The 22,331-nt window shown below is 33.1% G+C and overlaps 2 protein-coding genes across 3 annotated transcripts; one reads left to right on the top strand and one right to left on the bottom strand.

The window, feature by feature from the left end:
* Positions 1 to 1,022: 1,022 nt before the first annotated feature.
* Positions 1,023 to 8,929, bottom strand: LOC106102594 (putative ribosome-binding factor A, mitochondrial). The gene is made up of 6 exons (XM_013282120.1): positions 8,763 to 8,929; positions 8,492 to 8,693; positions 7,443 to 7,611; positions 6,913 to 7,052; positions 4,123 to 4,380; positions 1,023 to 1,773 (listed from the first exon to the last, which is right to left on the bottom strand). Exons 1-6 carry the CDS (start codon positions 8,855 to 8,857, stop codon positions 1,594 to 1,596), a joined length of 1,044 nt encoding a protein of 347 aa, XP_013137574.1. The 5' UTR covers positions 8,858 to 8,929; the 3' UTR covers positions 1,023 to 1,593.
* A 261-nt stretch (positions 8,930 to 9,190) lies between these two features.
* On the top strand, positions 9,191 to 21,706 carry LOC106102506 (retinoblastoma-like protein 1). 2 transcript variants are annotated; one of them, XM_013282014.1, is made up of 19 exons: positions 9,191 to 9,454; positions 9,640 to 9,776; positions 9,857 to 10,060; positions 10,374 to 10,564; positions 11,016 to 11,176; positions 11,774 to 11,909; positions 12,144 to 12,223; positions 13,664 to 13,827; positions 14,263 to 14,473; positions 15,276 to 15,485; positions 16,021 to 16,153; positions 16,571 to 16,660; positions 16,736 to 16,857; positions 17,229 to 17,408; positions 17,894 to 18,020; positions 18,667 to 18,764; positions 19,284 to 19,445; positions 20,250 to 20,402; positions 20,877 to 21,706. In XM_013282014.1, the coding sequence occupies exons 1-18, from the start codon at positions 9,317 to 9,319 to the stop codon at positions 20,400 to 20,402; spliced, it is 2,697 nt and encodes an 898-aa protein (XP_013137468.1). In that variant the 5' UTR covers positions 9,191 to 9,316; the 3' UTR covers positions 20,877 to 21,706. The 2 variants fall into 2 exon arrangements, with proteins under 2 accessions (XP_013137468.1, XP_013137467.1); XM_013282013.1 differs by having other exon boundaries at positions 20,250 to 20,406.
* Positions 21,707 to 22,331: the final 625 nt, after the last annotated feature.

The raw sequence follows: 22,331 nt of genomic DNA, 5'->3' as shown, positions 1-22,331 counted from the left end.
AGCCCCCGCCACCCGCCCGGCCGGTTCTCCTCGCCCCCACCCCGCCCGATTATACTCGACAGGGTCTACACAGAACCTGGATTAACTTTATTACACCGTGGCCGACATAAAAGCCTATACAATATGTACCCTACCCACTCCTCGCACTCCCGAAATCGCGAGTGCTTGGTAAACCGAACGTGACTTGGCAACAAAATCGATTTTATACGAAAATATAGAGCAGAAATCGATACTTCTGTTAAACAACATACCCATGGAATATGCTAATTTTATTTTTCAGCCAAAAACTAGGAAGGAATATGTACTAAAATGTAAACACATACCAAAACACACAACAAGTTTCTGTTTCTAAATATGTACGATTCCATTGCGTGCGATTTTAAACGAGTTTTGCGATGCATTTATTCTGCATCGGAGTTTGTCCTTCGTTCAGTGAAGATAACGATTATTTTATTTTACATTGCTTTGTTTATACGATACCCGTAATAATAAAGCTGGCTATCGGCGTGACCTTATTAAATTGCAGGCATCTCAATAAAAGTTTGCTCCGCAGAATATAATATTTCCGTTAATAAGAAAATATTGCATATCTTATACTTGACATGTAAGGTACTAAAAACGTTTGTATAACAGAATATGAGTTGTTCAACATTCGCCATTTATTGCAAATGCGATCTAATATGACGACTTGTTAAATGCGAACTCAGAAATTTAATTTCAAACTAACAGTTAGTACTTCCGTATTTTAATTTTTAAAAATCCATATATCTTGATTTTTTAAGTAGTCCCTTAAATAACTAATGAATCTTTTCATTTCATCGTAGATTTATTCAATGGTATCGATCATTAACTATAATAAAATTGAAATCTATGACCAACAAAATTAATGTAATTGGTTAAAACAACGAGAGCTTTTGTACGTCGTATTGATGAGGAAAGCCAGACATATCGATTGGCTTTCGCTGTGGCGCACGTGCGACGTCCACTATTAACTAACAAGGATAACAAATAAAACACACCTCGAACTAATCAGTACTTTATGTAAAATATACAAACGCGTTCTATTTAATATAAAGATCTGGGATAAAACTTTGAGTTTCAGGAATAATAGGAAATATGCTTTAGAAATCGAAACACTTCTGCTTGGAAATGACTATCATTAGGAATAAATTATTTTGACAAATAATAGAGGTACAAACGAGTATACAGGGTGATTCCTAATGGACGAATCACAAGCATTGTCGAGATAGAGGACTTTTTTAAGGTAGTTATCGTATGAGCGCAAAAGTATGTAGAAAAATTAAATAAATTTAAAACTGTAGCAAATCAGGAAAACATACTTTGCGCTTAAACGTTAACTATTGAAGTCCTCTACCTCCACAAAGCTAAGATCCATCCGTTAAGAATAACCCTGCATAGTATAACAAATAATATAAGCGACGCAAAACACACTACAATAATGTCAATTGGGCTATATGTAGAACCATAAACATGGAATTTTAATTTTTAATCGGAGCTTTGCTACACACTCTTTGACTTTTATTTTGTCGGATTTAAAATTCGAATTCCCATATTTATCTATTTAATTTAAGGTTATTTTATTGGAGGTGGATTTTCACTACTTTGTAACTGTTCATCATAATCGATATCGTCGTAGTCTTCAAAATAATCTTCCTCAAAATCTTCATAACTTTCATTCTCTTCTCTGTCTTTATTTACTTCGACCCATTCGCGAGTATCAAATTTCTGCTTACGTAGTTTACTTTCAAGAATCTGAAATAAATATTTATTGAATTGATACAAACATAGCATGACTCCTGGACGTATGTGGTAAGATTAGTCTAATAAACTTATTTGTATTTTCGATGTTTACATTTCAATAAGAAGTTCTTAGTTAAATAAATTATCAAGATATAATCACAGGCAAATAAGACACAAATACTATTAAACGTCTGAATCCTTCGCGGATTTACTTTCGTACTCATAATCATTAATTTCTCACCAAGAAGTGTACCTTACCTGTACCTTAGTGTTACAGACCATTTAAATGCACGATTTATGTCCAGTTCAAGTTACAAAGGTGTACAGAAGCCAGCCTACAGTCGATAAAACTACATCATTTACAGAAAAAAAAGTAACGTTTTAAATTAAAAACCGGTTTTAGAACGATTTACGCTACTTTCTCTTATACTCGCTGGACGTTAATCGATACGGTGCAACGACGTAAGTACGTTGTTTGATAAAAAAATAACTTCACCGTCATTTGTACTGCAAATACTAGTCTGGTATAATCGCTAAAACAATAAATGGTATTCCAAAAAACTGATAATGAACAAAAAAGAAATACCATAAAACTTTTTCTAAAGAAATATTTTTCGTATAATACCTTTTGTGCTGAATTGCAAACACCGGGCAACTTAGTAAATTAGCAAGTTCGTAGAAATGCGTATTAGTCACGATTTCAATAGACACAAAAGAAAGCCCTTCGTATTTACAGCCAGTAACTTTGACCCTTAACTCGTCAGAAAGAGAACAAAAATATTTGTTGAGTATAACTTATCTTTACTCTTTGTTATTTTCCATTATAAGTACCGTTGAAGGAACAAATGAAATTGTTTATTGATTTTATATCAAACCATTAGCCTTGCCCGGCTACAATTTCTTCGATATCACTCAACAATATTGCTTATTTACAGTTGTTTATCAAATATTATTATTTATTGCCTTATATGTTTTATATTATAGCAATCCGTAGTGAAGTATATACGTCTCATATCTTTTCTATCATATCCATATCCTTCCCGTTGATCTAAAATGTAGCCTATGTTACTTAGAGATGATGTTTTCTTTTTTCACACCGTCTTTCGTATTTCCGTCTACATGGTATGAAAAAAACAAAAGCCTATGTGTTCTTCCAGACTATCTTTCACTTCTATACCAGATTTCATCGAAATCCGTTCAGCTGTATAGAGTACAAACTCTAACAAACATCCATCTAAACTTTCGCGTTTATTAAATTAGTATGAAGTATCATTTAACGCAAACAATCAAATCTTAACTTATTATAGATGACATTTTTCACTGTTATTATCAAAATAATCTATTGATATCAAAAATTAAAACATTATAAAAAAATTGTAGACTTCAACAAACATGTCTTTAGTAAGTAATTACTTTCGCGTGTTAGTAACCACAATTATGCGATTGATATTTCGTGGAATCGACTCCCTATAATACGTGTCCATTAGTAAGTCCGACAAAATACAGACCTACCCCATAGATCGACCCGATAGAGGGGGTATTCCCACCATAATTGTTATAGTCTAGCGCTTTGTAAATGACTCACCATACAATTAATTAAAAAGATATGCAATTCTAGAAAAATTTCGTTAACGAAATATATAATTGGTATCAAAAATATCAGTCAGTTTTATTATACAAATTATACTAATATTACAAATGCGAAAGTTAAGATGGATGGATGTTAGAGTTTGTAGCCTAAACGGCTCCACGAATTTCGATGCAATATAGTATGGATGTTGAGAATAGTCTGAAAGAACACGTAGGCTACTCACTTTTGTTTTTTTTAATTCCACGCGCACGGAGTGGCGGGCGAAAGCTTGTGCTATGTAAATATACGTATTACCTTTGTTTAATAATCAGTTCGTAAACACTTATTTTTATTTAAATACTGTCTCTTATATTTCTTCTGCTCACCTTTCAAGAGTTATATCGTGATGTTCAATAGCCTATCTTAATAATTATGCTTTTTAATATACAAAGAATTTTTAATTTTTTTGTCTATAGGAAAGCATAATTTCTATAGCTATAAGTATAAAAATATGAGGTACTATTTTAAAAATTTTCTAACCTTATTTGTAACTAGTACAGTAATTTACTTACACTACATACTAGCTTTCTCCCACGACTTCGTCCGTGTTGAAGTAAATAAAAAACAAAAGAATTAGCCTATATGTTCTTCCAGACTATCCACAAAGTCTATGCCAAATATCATCGAGTTCCGTTCAGCCGTTTAGAATACAAACTCTAACAAACATCCATCCATCTAAACTTTCGCATTTATAATATTAGTCAGAAGTAAGAATTTTATTTATTATTTACCTGTCTCTTAAACAAGAATTCAGCTAATTCCTGTTTCTGTTTTCCCGTATTTACTTCAGTTCCTTTATTTTCAGGTGCTCTGTAAGTAATCACTGGTGATTCTTCCTTAAGGCTGCTCCATGCGTCTTTACTCCTTCGTCTAGCCGCTAGTAACCTATTCATGATTAACGAGTGATCCAATCCATAAACGTTATGAGTCATTTCTGGTAAGGGATCTTCTGTTATTGGTAAATCAGCTTCCAACTGTGCTATTTTCGCCTGAAACAATTGTTTTAATTCATTTAGTTACAAACTAGCTGTGGCCCGCGGCTTCGTCCACGCAACATTAAAATGAAAAGTAGCCTATAATATGCCCGTCTATGTCAGCTACCCTTCAGTTGAAGTCCGGTCGAAATCGGCCCAGCCGTTTCGGAGATTGTCCGGAACAAACGCGGCTTGCAGACAGACAAAGAAAAACAAAAACCATTAAATGCGATTTTCGTTATCATCAACGCAACATTTTCACGTTATCTGGAATTTTTCTTTTGATATTACAAACAGACACTCCAATTTTATTATATGTATAGATGTATTGTTTCGTACATTACGAGCCATGTAACATGTGGCTATGGTGGACAATAAAATATATAATTTAAATACAATTATATGTATTTGAAATTTCTATTACCATCAACTTCATTAAACAAATAATACTATTATAAATATTGAATTGATGGAGAAGTCTACATAAAGAACAGCTATGAATAAATTCTAAGAGCCAATTATTTTCAGAGATAATCGGCTTAAATTCATGAAAGGTCCTTTCAGAGAAATAAAGACAAAAGGTTGAGTCTGGCATTATTGTATACTTTATTATATGAAAACTCATTATTGTTCTAACTTTGCTTTACAAAATGAATTACAATATTTTCAGAAAGGGATTACCATATTTTATTACTAAAACAATAAAAAAAGCTTCGGTTTAGATATAGTTTTAATGATTTAATAATCTACTGTAAATATTGGACTACTTCAATATATTTAATACAAAATATGAAACTACATTTATACGGTACAGTGCAGAACAATACCTACTTAGCCGGAGAGCATCAAAAAGTAGGAAATGAACACTTAAATGCATGCGGAGTCAATAGCGTATAGAAGAATCCTGCAGAGTCTAGCCGTCGAAAAAAGAGGGGGAAGTCTTTAATAACTGCAGACATGTACCCCTATATAATTTATACTCTGTTCATTGACCTTTGCTAGATATTACGTAATCTCGTTTACGAAATGGTCGTCTTATGACTTCGACATGATTACAGAGGAACTAAATTAAAAAAGAAACGGTTACGGCTGATAAAGTGGGCGTTGTATATAAGCATTGAAACTTAGGGCCTGTCCCATCACATTGTAAATTGTCTGAAAACAATCAATCGGAGTTTGTTACCTTATCTCACAGTGACGTCATTTTTAAGCTATCTGAGCCAGTGGTGGGACAGGCCCTTAGACTACGCAATCGTGTGTTCGTAATACACATGTATATCTGTCGACAGTAGCTCGGAAGTTCTCAGGGGGTGGGACATCGTTAGCATGTCTACGTCGTAGATACAATTCCGCAGCAGTTTAATCCCTAAGCCGTATGAGACGATGATGCCATACTTGGTATACGCAGTTATCATATACGCATTTAATCTATGCCCATTCAGACAATAGGGACATAAGTCTTAACTCGTCTTATGCAGTTAGCTGGAACTTTAACAGCTTTTGTATGGTTGTAAATAGCACTTTTTAAAACTATTCAAGTCTCTGGTTCTATTTTAAATATTTAGAGATTTATGTTTATACGTTGATTTTATAATCTATGGCTGTTGTAAAACATGGCTTAGTTGCATCACTTAATTATTGCTTTTCCGTGTTTATTCATTTATTTAAACTATTGAAATCTATGGTCCAAAAGTTAGTAATAAAATTACATTACATGTAGGAGTTACAACCATTTCTCGTAAACTGTTTGTCAATTTATTTATTAAAAATATTAAAGACATTTACGAGATTCTATACGCAATATTAAATCTCCTTCTCTTTATTATACAGAAACTTCAACAATGTCGAGGCACTTCGCAGCTTATGTGCGCAGCAAATGGATGTTCGTTGTATGTACGGCGCAATGGCGGCTATACGAACACCCTGTACTTATGTCGTGGTGCGATCGATCGTGCGCCGACCGGCGTAGACAGGGACCTATAGAATTTATACATCTATAGCTAACTCCCAGCCGTCATTTACACAAATTATTCGCAAATTGACTTTATGTGATTTATGTTGGCAATTTAAAATAGCTTCGTTGTCTTTTGCCCTTTTAACAGATGTGCTTTAATGCATGTTGTACTTCTATTGTTTCAAATCACCACGTGGTTAAATTTGAATATAATTTGGTAAATTACTTTTTTGTAGAAAATCAAAAGTAAAAACGAGATTAAACGTGGCACTTACTGTTTAAATTGTTACCGACAGCGCGGCAGACAAAAATACAAATTTTATATTAAACCAAAACTATATTTTAACTTATTTACATATCTATCTATACGTATAATAAATTGGAGTGTCTTTTCCTTTTTTTCATAATTGGGGAATCTTTTTCTTCTACTGTTTTTACTACATGTATTTAATAATAAAACAGACAAAAATTTTGTGGCCAGTTTGCAACCTCTTTGGATGTATTCATACTTCTTGTCAGCCAAAGAGGTTGTTTTATGCACTGAACTCTTACCACATATTTCTACTACATATTGACATATCCCACTTCCTTACCTTCATTTCAGGTGAAAGCTTAGTATTCGATGTGAACTCTGTTTTCAACATATGGCCAATCTCAGTAGGTGTGTAATCTTCACCAAAATCCGCTTTGGTTAATCTGCGATCCAGATCCGCTATTTGCGCTTCTTGTTTATCTACAAAAGGCAAATATATTAAATTACGTAATATCGTTTAATGTTATGTTAAAAATGTGACAAGTAATTGAAATTATCTTTATTTACTTCTTTTGAAATGTTACTATTGTCTACTTTTTTATACTTGTATACTTTTTTCGTTGTCGAATTGAAAGCAGTAATTTTGCGCGATAATATTTCATGTCAGAAATAAAATTTACTTAAATCAATCATCATTAAACAGTTGGTTCAAACTACTTTCAAAGCTTTACTAAAATTCAATCAATTCACAGTTTCACTATTTTTCCTTGAGCAAGTATCTCTGTTCACAAGAACTATACAGTCTACATACACATTAGTACGTAGACTGTCATGAAAAGTATTCCTGCATAAATTATTTTTGTTACATACCTTTGACAAAAACTATATAAGGTACTTCTCCCATTACTCTCAAAGTGGATAATTCATGACGCAAAGCCCCTGCAATAGTATTAAGTAGACTTTCTGTTTCTTCATCTGTGGAATTGCCTTTACAAACCCAAAATACATTTACTGTTAAGAAATCTGGAGTAACTCTAACCTGAAACATTTTCCATATCATAATAACTATAATGACTCCATCCATACATTAAAAAAAATCATAGTATAGTATAGCTAGCCTATGTTTTCTTTTAGACTATGTTCTGTAACTGTGCCACATATCATAGATGTCCGTTCCACCTGAACTATCCACCTAAACATTTGCATTTATGATATCAAAGTAAGGTTAATGTTCTATTCAAATTTATTATGAGTCTTTACAAATATAGTTTAAGTTTTGTTAGCTCCATTCTATTTGTATTATATTAATGAATAAGAGTTGTCTCATATTGCATTGAGTATAAGATTGAGCCCTCTCAGGATTAACACTAAGAGTCCCACAGCTCATTTGCTACTTATTATTAAAAACTAAGCGAATGATCACTAAAACACTACATTACAAAGTAATGTTACTCATTTCAATAGAGAAAATCAAAAGAATCAACTTATATGAAGTTCAATTTAAGGAATTTTTTAATTTAATTGCTGCTTTATTTGTACATAATGTAATAAAATTGTAAGTGGCCAGTGTCTGCATGTGGGAAAATTATTAGAAAATGTTTTATACATCCTTTATCATGTTATACTTTTATAATATGAACTATTAGTTATATTCAGATACAATTGTGTGACCTACATACTGTCTGTACATTTAGGGCCTGTCCTACCAAATTCTAAATTGTCTGATAAAAATCCAACATGTAAAATGTATGATGGAAATATCAGATTTTGTTCCCTTATATGACAGTGGAGTGATTTTTAAGTTATCTGAGCCTCTATCAGTCAGTGGTGGGCCCTTAAAATAGTAATTGCTACTGATAAATTAATGGTATGTTTTGGAATACACTGTATGAACTTATTGGCAGTAATTTTACAATTACCTTTGAAATTTCGATGCCTTTGCCAACTATATTGATTGCAACTGTTCCGGTCGACATAATGTCAGTTATGTATTTCATAAACACTTTATTTAAAACTGCTACTCTTCGTATTCCTCGTTTACCAGGTTCATTGTATGTTTTTGTCAAACTTTTGATACTAGGCATTGGATTTGAATCTACTGTGTCCGATGGATACCACTGTCTAAAAAAAATACATGTAATTACAAGATCAATGCAATCATTCAATAAAATACAATAATAAATTGTTTACTTTTTCATTTTAGGGTTAATCATTTTCGTAAGTTTAATGCCTTGTTTTTTTACATTGTATAACGTTGCAGAAACGTGATAAAATCTTCGAAACATCTCAAGATTATCCTTAATTAAACAATTAAAATTGAAATTAATTAATAACAAACATAACCTAAAAGATGTTAGGTAAAAATAACAAGCAAGCTGTCAACAAAAGTCAAGTCAAAGAAGAGATGAGAAATATAAAAATTGGTTGCTTTTTATCTCATCATTAGAATTTTTAATAACCTTTTATTTTAATCAATAGAAAATACATAGGCATTTTACAGCATTATGATTTTCATTTTGGACTCAATTTCAAGCCGAAACCAAAGACAAAGAAAACATTGCTTTGACATTTTTGTTGACATTGACAAGTGATTGCGCGCGTATGCGAAAGGGAGGAGGGAGTTCTGCATTCTTCCCGCCAATGATCTGTCAAAATAGCACGTATTTGGGTTTGGGATAAGTTGATACTGGGGTTTATGTTTTCTTTTATTAGTGTTTAATTACTATATTATCTAACATACAATCATGTCGAAACCCGAGGAAAGTGAGGAAAATTGGATATCTGCGTTAGACAATCTGTGTTCTCAGTTAAATGTTGACCCTGCTGCAGCAGAAAAGTCGAAAAAATCATTTTTAGAAATCAAACGTAATTATACTTTAGATGTAAGTATTTTAAAATTGTAAAACTACTATCATGTGCTAAAATGACAAAATCAGTCTTAGAGATAAGTTATAGAAAGGTATTGTCTGCAGTTGGACACGCACGTAATTCTATTGTTTACGTTGATATTTTTAGGTAATCCTCCAGATTTTGTGACGTAGAATTAATTGATGTAAATCCATTACAGGGGGATATACAACATTGGATGGCGTGTGCATTATATGTAGCCTGCAGGACATCAATCACGCCAACTGTGCAATCTGGCAAGGTCGTGGAAGGCAACTGCGTTAGCCTGACTCGTCTGCTTAGGCTCTGTAACATAAGGTACATTATTAATATTATATACATTTATTACATAAACATTTATATTTAGAACATACATAATCATAGTTATGTTATTACAGTCTTATACAATTTTTTAACAAAATCAAAAACTGGATGGAAATGTCTTTAATGTCTACAGACTTTAAAGACAGAATAACAAGATTGGAGCATAAATTTGCAGTTTCAACTGTACTTTTTCGTAAATTTCTTCCTATTTTTCAAGAAATATTTTCCGGTTTAACAAGTGAACCAACAAAATGCAACTCAAAGAGTAAAAAACAAAAGTAAGTATTATAACAACTATGTGTAAAGTTTTTATCAACAATTAATACTCTAATAATATTGTTTAAGTAATTCTTGTTATGTGATTGACTAAGATGTACTTGTTTTGTATTTTTTTTAAACTGCAGTAGAGTGTAATTTGTAAACTTTGGTATGATAAGGAAATTATGGTGAATGAACTGAGTGTATATACACTTACATACTTTTTTTAAAAATAAGTTAATACATCTTGTACCTTATTTGCTGTTTATTATTCTTATTACTCATGTCTAACCTTATGTAATGTATCATAATGTCTTGACATACTTTTTTCAGATTGCAACCATGTACAACAAATGCCTTATTTGAATTCTCTTGGTGTTTATATGTTTGTGTTAAAGGAGAGTTTCACAACTCAGCAGATGATCTAGTGGACATGTACCATGTATTATTGTCATGTTTAGATTTTGTATTCGGCAATGCATTCATGTCTAGACGAATTGATTTGATAAATCCTGCTTTTAAAGGTAAGATTTCAATCATACTAATATTATAAATGTTAAAGTTTATTGAATGTTTGTTACAATGAATCTCCAGAATTACTCAAGAGACAGTTCTATTAAGATCATTTTCATCATCACAAGATTTCATGCTCTGTATTGAAAACTAATGAAATGGTAAATCCTTATATAAAATTAACTAAGATTTTTAGTTGAACTGATTAAACAATTTCAGTTTTACAAGACCTGTCTGAATAAAGGGCTTTTCCACCAAATTGTAAATTGTCATATAACAATCCAACATGTAAAATATGGGATGGAAATATCAGATTCTGTTACCTTATCTGACAGTGATGTTATTTTTAGCTATCTGAGACTATCAGCCAGTGGGACAGGCCCTAAGTCCTTCAAATATAAAAAAAAGATAAATTTCATCTGAAATATGTGAAGCTAGTAAGTAATGTCTCATATTTTTTAGGTTTACCGCCTGACTGGATGAAAGATGACTTTGAACTTCCTAAAAAAGCACCATGCATTATATCAGTACTCTGTGAGATTAATGAGGGGCTGGCAGTAGAAGCTGCTACAATGAAGGAATACAGCTGGAGGCCTGTTATTAAATCATTTTTTGACAAAGGAGTAAGTTTACTTATGTTTACTGCATGTTTTTTAATTAGCCTGTTTCCATATTTAAAGTCGATATATGTGTGAAAGAATAAATAATAATTCGTTTTTATAACTATAACTAAAGGTATATACAAATATATTTATGCAATGATGTACCTAATACCATTGTTTGCATGTTAATTATTGTCAGGGTTTTTTTACAAGAAGAAGAAAGACATGAAATATGTTATATTATTTTATGCAACTATATTATAGTATTATAAAGAAGAATGATTTGTGTTTTTGTATGTATTGAAATAACTCAAAAACTACTTGGCCTATTTAAAAAAAATTATACTTTCAAGCTACTTTAGCAGTGAAAACATACATATATTTTTTAATTTTACATGGACATAGTCGCAAGCAACAGCTAGTATCTCATAATTGTAAGCTAAACACTTATGACATAATTTACTTGAATCTGTTATTTCTTTCTTATTTGTTTATTGCTATTTTATATGTATGAGTTAAAATCAAAAATCTCTTACTCAATTTTATTTCCATATGATATATAACACATTTCACATATCCCATTCAGATATCTTAACAATGTTAATATTTTCACTTCAGATTCTAAAAGGTAATTCCGATCAACTTACTGGATTACTGGACATTGGAAATTTCGATGCGAATCTGAAATCATTGAACAATTTATATGAAACATATGTATTAAGTGTTGGTGAATTTGATGAGAGGATATTTTTAGGTATGTCTCTTACAAAGAGGTTTTATATTTAAAAAGCCTTATGTTAACATTAAAAAAAAATTAAACATACTTTATTTGTCATTCTTTAAAATAGTTGTCAGTTAAAAATGTCATCATTGATTTCTGTAAAACCTTTATTATTATATTATCTCACTAATGATGGTAAAAATTATTCTTGATCAATATTAGATATATTTAAATTTGTTTGTAATTGAAATAAATAACTTATTACAGGTGAACATGCAAATGAACAAATTGGCACAAAGAAAGTTTCGGGTGAAGAGATATCGCAAGTTATTGCTAGTTTTGGACCGGTAAGTATTTCTTGTTATATGATTATCTGAGACTCGTTTTTTTTTAAACTGCAGTAGAATCAAATTTGTAAACTTTGGCAAAAAAATAAATGATGGTCAATGAATTGATACAAACCTTTAGATTTTATAATATTTATGCTACACTTCACATTTTTATTAAATTTCATTGTCTCATTATTTGATTTAACAAATGTTTGATAATCCATATCTAAATACAATATGAACACCAATGTTCTTAAATCACCAACAAATCACGAAATAAAGAGAACATCTGATCAAAAGTGACATATATTTATCTACCCTCTATTAAAAATATTTGAAATACCAGTGAAATAAAATAATTGAGACAGACTAAAAAACCTTGTTGTAAAGTATTAGATATGCAAGCATCTTTAGATTTTACTAGCTGTTATCAACCAACTTCAATTGCATGAAATTATAAGAACTCTGTTAACATTGGTAAAAGTTTTAATTGCAAATGTAACAATTTGAATGCACAAATATGTATATATAACTGATAATAAGGGTCTTTGTCATTGGCTTACGATCACCATTACCATGTCAAACTTCTTTACTGCGGTGATTTGTAGTTTTTGTCCCTTTCCGGCATGATTTTAACAAATTATACACACCCCTAAATTAAATACCGAGAGAAGATATAGTCTATAGACTGCCGGCCATATTCAAAGTTATGATGATTGTTGACATCCTACATAACGGTGTGTGTTCACGCTTTAGTATGTTAATATAGATAGATGAATCTTTGTGTATTGAACTAAGTGCTACATGTTTTTTTGTTTCATTTTACCTGTATAAAATTCTAACTGTTGTTTGCGACTTAGCCTGTGTGAAATAAAAAAATATGAAATGTAGCTTATGTTACTTATAATGTAGCTTTTTAATGGTGAATGAATTTTTGAATTCGGTCCAGTTGTTTTAGAGTCATTTCAATACATTCAAAAATACAAAAATACAAATCTTTCCTCTTTGTCTTAAATATAAAAGAAAATCGTGTGAGTTACGCTAGTTATAACTCAAGAACAGCTTTACCAAAATGGCTGAAAATATGCGAGGCGGTAGCTTAGAGGAGAAGGACATAGGATACTATTTATTCCCTTCATGGATGGATGTTTCTCTTTCTTGATGAAATTTAGCACAGATATAGAGGATAGTCTGGAAGAACACATAGGCTATTTACTTTTGTTTTTTTTTATTCCACACTGGCGAAACCTAGTAATAAGAGCGCGCCACTCGGTCAATGACCCCGGTCAGCTGTGCGGTTGCAAATTTTTATATGTGTGAGTTATCTACGATTGTTATGTGTTTATGTGTGTTGTGCATAAATGTTATGTGTGACTGTGGCGTGGTCTAGCAAGATGTAGAAGGTTCTCTACATTAGTTTAGATTTACATTGACATTGATTTAAGTATTGTATGTCAGAGCGGGCGCGCGTGCCCGGACACGCCGCTGACGGGGCGCTGCTACCTGGCGGGGCGCGAGGCGCTGACGCCGGTGTCGGAGGCCACCAACAGCCTGGCGCGGCTGGCCGCATACCTCAGGAACACTAAGCCTTTCCCATCACCATCGCTTATGAGATTATTTGCGTGAGTATTTTTATCTTTGAGGTAACAGTGGTGATTTCCCCTAATGAAAATTCTTGATTTGACATATTTTGATAGTTATTTAAAGTAATTGACATTTCATATTTATTATTTATGGCTTATTTTGCGTAATCTTTATTTAATACAAGCTGTTGCTCGTGTTAGCTTTTTAATGGTGAAGTATTTTTGAAATTCACCCAGTAGTTTTTGAGGTATTCCAATACAAATCTTTCCTCCTTATAATACTAGCATAGATATAGTTTAAACTTATTGGGGGAACGACAGTGTCTGCATTTAAGGAAATTATTTAATAATTATCAAGTGCTATTGTCAAATTTAAATAACATCGATTTTATATTTATAATTGTTAAAATCTTAAGCTTTATTAATTTTATATTCAGAATGAACTTTAGTTTAATAAAAAAAAAATGATTTCAGTGAATGTGGTGTGTCGGAAGAGATGATTAATGAGAAAGTGATAAAGCCCTGCAGCGGGTGGGCGGAGCAGTTCTCGCAGGGCTTGCGCGAGAGTAAATGCAGCAATGAGGCGATTACATTTCGTAAAAATATGGTCTTATGCCTTTATTTCAAAGTATTTGAACACATCATCAGAGAAGAGCATAGGAAAAAACCTCAAGTATCCTTACAGGTAATTATTCAGGTTAATATACCTTTTTAATAATTAGGAATATTGGAAGCCAACTTTTTCAAGTCAAATTTAACTATAGAAATACACGGCTTAGATATAATTGAATTTAATTAGCGTTCTATGTGTCTTTCTGGACTAGCCTATGTTACTCACTGGTAACATAGCTTTTTAATGTTGCAATCATTTTTAATATAGGCCTAGTAGTTTTTGAGTTATTTCAATACATACAAAAATACGGATATCCAAATTTTTCTTCTTCATAAAAGAAAGCTACGTTATCGCTGAGTAACATGAGTTATATTAATAATTAGCTGTTCCCGTATGGCTTCGTCCGCATGAAATGGAAAATTCTCAATTGCAAATGTCAAAATTACCATTACCATAATATAGGCAGCTGGTAGTTTATGGTCCCTTTTCCAACTGAAGGTTTTTTTTTATTTATTTCTGTGATCGCTGACATCCTACGCCACGAAGTAGTGTGTGTTTAAGCTTTATTATATTAGTATAGATGTTTCATTTTAGTAAGAAGCCCTACAGTTACGTCACGCTTTAGGCTATATATGTTCACGCTATTAAACTTAGGGGGTAAGTAAATTGCTTAATAACCCTAATGTCGGAAAAGGATCATAAGTTACAAGCTGCCAACATCAAGTAAGCGAGATTGGCATGGTTAGTCATCATGTCATGTCATATTGACATTTGCAAATGATAATTAGACAAATGTAACAAATAAATGTTCATAATTTGATGCGGATGAAGCCGCAGGGGACAGCTGTGAACAGCCAGTGTGTGGTGTGTGCAGATGGTGGTGTCGCAGGCGACGTACCAGGTGACGGTGTTCGCGTGCTGCAGCGAGGTGGTGCTGCACGCGTACGGCGTGCACTCGCTGCGCTTCCCGCGCGTCCTGCACATCCTCGGCCTCAGCGCCTTCCACTTCTACAAGATCATAGAGCTCGTCGTGCAGGCGCTCCTCGACAAGCTCAGCAGGGACGTCATCAAACATCTCAATGCTGTGAGTTGACCCTTCACTTAGAGATCTAAAAATCCTACCTGATGCTAGCGGGGCAACACGTGAGGTGCCAATCTCGTTAGCTTCCTGGTAACATTGCTAATTTCTGCTAGGCATTGACTCTACATATTCTTGTCCTTTTTTCACTGTTATTTTAAGTTCTGAATGGATTAAATGAGTTATTACTTTCTTTTTAAAGTTATTGTCTCTCCGTCTGGCTGGCTTTCATATATAAATAAAATAAAATAAACATATTTTTATTATTATTATGATAACGCCATTTTTAACGATCACGTACCACTCCTTGTTGCCATGTTCGTTGGCACTAACAACCTTAGTAACTCAAATTGTAGTATAGTCTGCAATCAAACTGTACTCGATTTAAGCATTAGAATAATACTTCCAATTGACGACAGGGCACTGAATTAAATAATATGATTTGTGTTTTGTTAGTCAAATGTAAACAGTGATTTGTCTAAACTTAAATACTGTGACGTTCTTAGTCCATAAACAATATTTTAAAAGTATCAATGTGTAGGTGGAAGAGGAGGTATTAGAATCGCTTGTATGGACGTCGGACAGTCCACTGTGGGAGCAGCTCGCCAAGACGCCGGTGCCCGCCTCTACTGAGGTCTATGTTCAGGAGTCACCACTCTTCAGACGGAATATTGGTAAGAATACAATACTTTACTTCAGCTAAATGTTCTTACTAGCTACGGATATCATCAACTTGCCCTTTTCCCTACGAAAGGTCAGCACACTATGTGGTGTTCTTCAACATTCTATCAGCCGTCATATCTAAATCCACTCCTTTCTTAAGCATTGCCTCTTTCACACAATCCATCCATACTCTTTGGTGTTTAACAAAATTTAACCAAATCTATTCGCGTGAATAGTTTTCATATATCTTGGTGGCTTTTAACTTGTGCTTACATAAAACAATATTAGGGGTACGGCAGTAGGGCATTTTTCAGTGTCGATGTTCTTTGAGCCGCTAAGATATTTGAAAACAACTATACTGTTTCAAAAATTCAACTGTAACTGCGTGTCTATTTCTCGCTTTAATGTGTTATTTGTAATTATTTCAGGTGTGATAGATCGTTACCTTTCACCTATAGCGGATCAAGCGAAAAAACAGCTGTTCAAAGACAATATTAAACCTGGCCAGTCACTTCTAGGTAATATTTTAATTTCTTGATTTTGCTGGTAGTAGTATGTGTAATAAGTGATAAAATTAAAATTTCTATTTCCAGTCCAAACAAACACGACGGCGAAACAAGACACAGTGTGTGCTAGTCCCACGTCGAATGGTGATACCACACCCAACTCTACGCCCAAGAAAGCTCACAACTCTTTGATACTCTTCTTTAGAAAGGTAAAAATATAATTAATAAAAAAGTTAATGCAGTTTAGGAATTATACATGATTTTTACTTTATACCTATGTGAAAAGATCTTACGTTTAGTTGGACGAATGGATGTTTGGTAGAGTTTGCCGCCTAAACGCCTGAAAGAATTTCTATGAAATTTGGCATAGATGTAGAGCATAGCTTAGAAAATATGCCATTTACTATTTTATTTTAAATTCCACTCGGAAGGACTTGTAGGCGAAAGCGAAGAAAGAGAATAAAAAAACGAAAAAAGATAAATATCAGCAAGAAAAAAATATATTTTGAAAAGAGGAATTATACTTTAAAAAAAGGTTTTTTTTTTTTTACTTTAAATAGGTAATTATGTCTAATTTCAGTTCTACAGTCTAGCGGTAGTCCGCATGATAGACTTGTGCACTCGGCTGCGGCTCACCGACGAGGAGCTGAAGCGCAAGATCTGGACCTGTCTGGAGTACTCGGTGATGCACCAGACACAGCTGATGAAGGACAGGCATCTTGATCAGATACTCATGTGCGCTGTATATGTTATTTGTAAGGTAAGAATCGATGACACAAAAGGGTAGGCAGAAATTGAATGTCCTTAGGCTTATTACAATTGAGTACAATTGAATGGAATTGAGAAATATTGACATTTTATTGCCGACCAATGTTATTTATTGTCTACTAGTTGTTCCCGTACGGCTTAATGCGCATAATTCTAAATTTCACGCATGACATTTTTGTCAAAATTATTCACCCCCTAAACTCAATAGCGTGGTAATATGTAGGCTATAGTGTGATGTAAGTGTAGGGCGTTTTACTTCATTATTCAAATTGATGATCTAAGTTTTTTCCCCACCATGATTGTTTTATGTACACAATTTTTATTCAAGAATATCTAAAATTTTTTCTTATTATTTTTAACATTATGACTTGTATTTGTATTTGTCGGTTTTAAATCAATCTGTGATTACAGCATTATAGAAATCTTTTATTTTTCATGTTATATTTTCCTTTATTTAATAGTCTACATGTATTCCAGGTATCAAATAATCCTAGTAATCAAGTGGAGAGAACATTCGCGGATATAATGAAGTGTTACAGACAGAGGCCGTTGGCTGACAATCATGTATATAGATCGGTTTTAATTAAACAAAGTACAGGAGATAGTGAGTATATACATTTTATGTATAAATAACTGCCTGTTTAACTTGTTACCGTCAGCGCGGCAGCCCAAAATATATAGAAAATATTCTGTAAAGTAAAACTTATTATTTAACATATTTACAATGTTAATCTCCAAAACTATAAGCGGTCACATCTTATCCATTTTACACTTCTTTTTCTTCTTTTGTTTTTTACTACATCTTTTCTTTAACCAGCCATGTAAAAGTCTCGGTGGCCAGTATGCAACCTCTTTGTTTTGCACTGAACACTCAAACCTCTAAATGAGTAATTATGCTCATGTACCTTGATTATAATTTTGTACAAGTTTATGGAACTATGTATTTGTAAATTATTTTCTTTACTGTGTGTCCAATGTTGTTATAATTTTCTACTTGCGGTTATTCGCCACGAGATGGCGTGCATTTATGAGCACTAATTTCTAGATCGCGATATAGAAGTTCGCGACGAATAACCGACCTCACGCAACGTGTGTTGATTAAATTAACTTCGCTATCACAGAACTCGTGTTTCATTTTGAAACCACCCAGTATTGGCAACGTTCTCCAATGCCGTTGGAGATTTTTGAGGCTGCTTTACACTGTGTGACTTTTGTTTCCAATAAAATTATAACACATGTAATTATTCCAGATTCACCCCAACGAGGAGACTTGATCAATTTCTACAACAAGGTGTATGTGCTGTGCATGCAGAGCTTTGCCCTGAGATTTACTGGCAAACATAAAGATGTAAGATTTCATACTCTTAATTTTTAAACATATTAATACAAATAGAAATGTATTGCGAGTGAACTAAGTGTGCAAATCGGTGGTTATTTCCTTTTGTTCAATTACTAAAAGCTTTTCATTTTACAATGTTTTTTTAATGTACGTTTTATACTAAATGGTCCTTCGAGCCGGATATCTCTTAAAACGTTTTAACGCATCCCACTGACATTTGGCACAGATAGTTTGGAATACCAAAAATATCAACCTTTAGTGGATAGGAAGGAAAAGTGGATTTGGCGGTGGAGAAGACGCATAGGAAGGGGAAATGTCTTTTTTTATGTGCGTCTCCTCCTCCGTCAATTAAGAGTAGACAACGAATCTGCAATTGCGGATGTTTATGGGCAGCGGTCGCTTTCCATTTAGGAGGATTCAGGTGGCCGCTTGCTTGTTTGTCACCTTATACTATAAAAAAAATCGCACAGATGTATTCGCCATCGGCCGGTAGTAAATATGAATGTATAGTTTGTGATGTGTGTACAGGAGTGCGGGCTGTCGCCGCTGCCGGCGGGGCGCGGGGACGCGGCGTGCTCGCCGGCCGGCCAGCGCGTGTCGGAGCGGCACCAGCTGTACGTGAAGCCGCTCACCACGCCGCCGCACACAGACCACCATCTCACGTACCGCTTCAGCCGCAGCCCAGCAAAGGTACAACTACTCTTTGACTACTACTTTATTCCCAAGCGGCTTAATCCACATTAAATTATAATAACTTTATTTTATTGTTTACATTTGTCAAATGTCAAAATTCAAATGCATAATAGACAATTTTGCTTCCTTGATGTTGGCAACATGTAGTTTATGATCTCTTTCCCACATGGAGGTTTCTTTCCAATTTATTTACCCCTAAGTTTAATAGCGTGACAATATACAGCCTAGAGCGTGTCGTAAGGGGTAGGGCTTTTTATTATAGAAAGAATTATTTAAAAATATTCTGTAATCGCTGACATCCTACGCCACAAAGTAGTGTGTGTTTACGCTTTATTATATTAGTATAGATATAGATTTACCAACTACACCGGTTTATGGAGGTGCGCATACTAATTGAATTTAAGTTGTGCAACTAAACATTTGAATTGGCTGCGATGCAATCAACAATCGCACAATAGTTTAGTCAATGATGTACGCCCGCTTTCATGCGATATAGAAATTAAAGGTTAACGCGCATTTGTCAACGACTCTCCGGAACCGCACCGCCTTATGATCTGTTAAGAATAAAGTTACATAATTCTTAGATAAATGGAAGTATACCGTGGTCCGCGAGGACACGTCACTCATTGTCAACTCGGACGGAGCGTTGTTGGCTGAACGAATTGACGAATGCGTATTTACCTCAAAGATACCTTAAATTCATATAAATCAATTAAATTCAAATAATTCTTTCGACAGCTTACATGCTCGGATCTGGCCAAATGTGTGTGTTCTTCAGTATTACAGAATTATACTTTTTAGGATCTGCACGCGATAAACACGTTGGTGTCGTGTGAGGTGGGCGGGGTGAAGCGGTGCGCGGAGGGCGGGGACGTGATAAAGCGGCCGCGCTGCGCCGCGCCCGGCGTCGCGCGCAAGCTGCAGGGGCTCGTCAGCGACCGCCAGGCCGTGTAGGCAGGTAACACACACTACAGTGTACACACATATAATAAATACAACTGTTTTTATGCAATGAACAGAACTATATAACTCTACTTGCTTTCGCCCGCCACTGCTATTGCGTTAAATTTAAAAAAAAAAAAACAAAAGATTGCCGAATTTTACCGAAATCCGTTATGCAGTTATAGCTGCAAACTTATAAATCTGTCGTAACTTGCGAATTTAAAACATTAGTAAGAAATAAAATACGATTCGCCCGCGTGAAATTAAAAAAATATAGTCTATGTTACTCACACATAAATGACCTTTCTAACGGTGAGAGAATTTTAAAAATCGGGTTAGTAGTTTTTATGTAAATCAAGTATAAAAATTCGAAAATACAAATCTTTCCCCTTTATGATAGTATAGATTAAAAATTTAAACCGAGGCACGAATTTTGTATTATAAGTGTTAATGAAATAAAATGTAACAAAATTATTTATATTCCAGGTAAAATGATCACAAGTGCCAGATAGATGGAACACAATGGATTTAATATTGTAGTCATATTTATTTTATATTACCAAAAAAAATATCGCTTGTGCTCTCTAGACGATTTTTAGTTTACGTTTCGAAAAACCTGACGATTAATGAGTTTGTAAAATTAAAATCAATTGTTTGAGTCACAAGGAGTGCGGTCCCGATAGTGACAATAGTAAATTGTACCAGAGTTCTGTGGCTCTATGTTACCGATCAATTATAAATTTGGTCAATTTTTTATCGGACTCTGTATTAACAGTAAAACTATAGGCAAAATCTTGACAATATGACATAAAAAATCAATAACTATAAATAATAGACATATAGCATATATCAAATTTTAAAAAAATGTATAAAATCAGTTTTGATTATGTTTAAAATTGAGTTTTATTGTGTATTAAATTGGGACGGCACAAATAATAAAGTAATATTGATCTCATATTTATGGTGGGTTGTTAATATGCCATATAAAAACTTGCTCATCATTTAAGTATGATATATTTTTGGATATATGGTAGTATGATGCACGAATCTTATAAAAAAGTTACATCTTCAAAGAGATATAACTATGTCCGAAGAAAAAGGTTACATCACAGATAAACCTCTTTGCATTCAATAGAAGGGTCTTATTTAATGCAAATCATTGTGGTCTTTAAATTCAATCTAAATAAAGGCCTGAATTTTTATGTAGCTTGCTCCTTTATTAGAAAATGGAAAATATATTGTTAAGTAATCATTTATTATGTATTTCTTACAAATTATAAGCAAATAAAGCTCTTATTTGTTATGGTTCAAGTTAATGGAACATGTCTTATTTTAAACATACTTGGATATCAATAATTCAATTTAAGTAAATGTTTTCACTAAACTTTTTTCGTTATAATAAAATTAATTTTAATCTGAACGTGTAAAATAAAATATAATTTTGACAATTTTTTCATTTACTATATTTATCTGTAAATAAAATGGACAAGTGTAATACTATTAACGAAAAAAATTAAAAGTAAATTAATAAAAGCCAGCATGTTTTTATACAAGTTTTTGTCAGAGGAAACTCTCGACATGACACTTGACCCATAACATATAATTGACTCACAGTAGCATCTTTATATAAATTAGGATATATGAATAAATGCGTTTTATATGTTTTAGGTACAAGTTACCTTGCGATATGTTCCTCATTTTTTTTTATTTAACTGAATGCCGAATACCATTCAGTTTTGAATATATTTTATTTGCTTCCATTAAATTTTAATTATTTCTTAGTTTTGTTAAGTATTAGAGGTTATTAAAATCAATTTTGTTTAACGTCCAATTAATCATTAAAATTAAATGATTGTATATTTCGCATTTTAACCATTGTATCATGTATTCATTATAGATTTTACCTTAAAATATAATGAAAAATATTACTACTATCAGGTT

The sequence above is a fragment of the Papilio polytes genome, unplaced genomic scaffold (genome assembly GCF_000836215.1).
Source record: "Papilio polytes unplaced genomic scaffold, Ppol_1.0 DF823923.1, whole genome shotgun sequence".
NCBI classification, from domain to species: domain Eukaryota; kingdom Metazoa; phylum Arthropoda; class Insecta; order Lepidoptera; family Papilionidae; genus Papilio; species Papilio polytes.
This window is presented reverse-complemented; position numbering and strand designations above follow the sequence as displayed.

What these genes read in the sequence shown, in the direction of transcription:
- LOC106102506 (XM_013282014.1), top strand. Translation starts at nt 9,317, where the DNA reads ATGTCGAAACCCGAGGAAAGTGAGGAAAATTGGATATCTGCGTTAGAC. An exon ending in GATAAATCCTGCTTTTAAAG is followed by an intron (nt 10,565 to 11,015) that starts GTAAGATTTCAA and finishes CATATTTTTTAG; the next exon opens with GTTTACCGCCTGACTGGATG. An exon ending in TGATGAGAGGATATTTTTAG is followed by an intron (nt 11,910 to 12,143) that starts GTATGTCTCTTA and finishes AACTTATTACAG; the next exon opens with GTGAACATGCAAATGAACAA.
- LOC106102594 (XM_013282120.1), bottom strand. Translation starts at nt 8,857, where the DNA reads ATGTTTCGAAGATTTTATCACGTTTCTGCAACGTTATACAATGTAAAA. An exon ending in ATTAACCCTAAAATGAAAAA is followed by an intron (nt 8,694 to 8,762) that starts GTAAACAATTTA and finishes TATTTTTTTTAG; the next exon opens with ACAGTGGTATCCATCGGACA. An exon ending in AGCTTTCACCTGAAATGAAG is followed by an intron (nt 4,381 to 6,912) that starts GTAAGGAAGTGG and finishes CAATTGTTTCAG; the next exon opens with GCGAAAATAGCACAGTTGGA.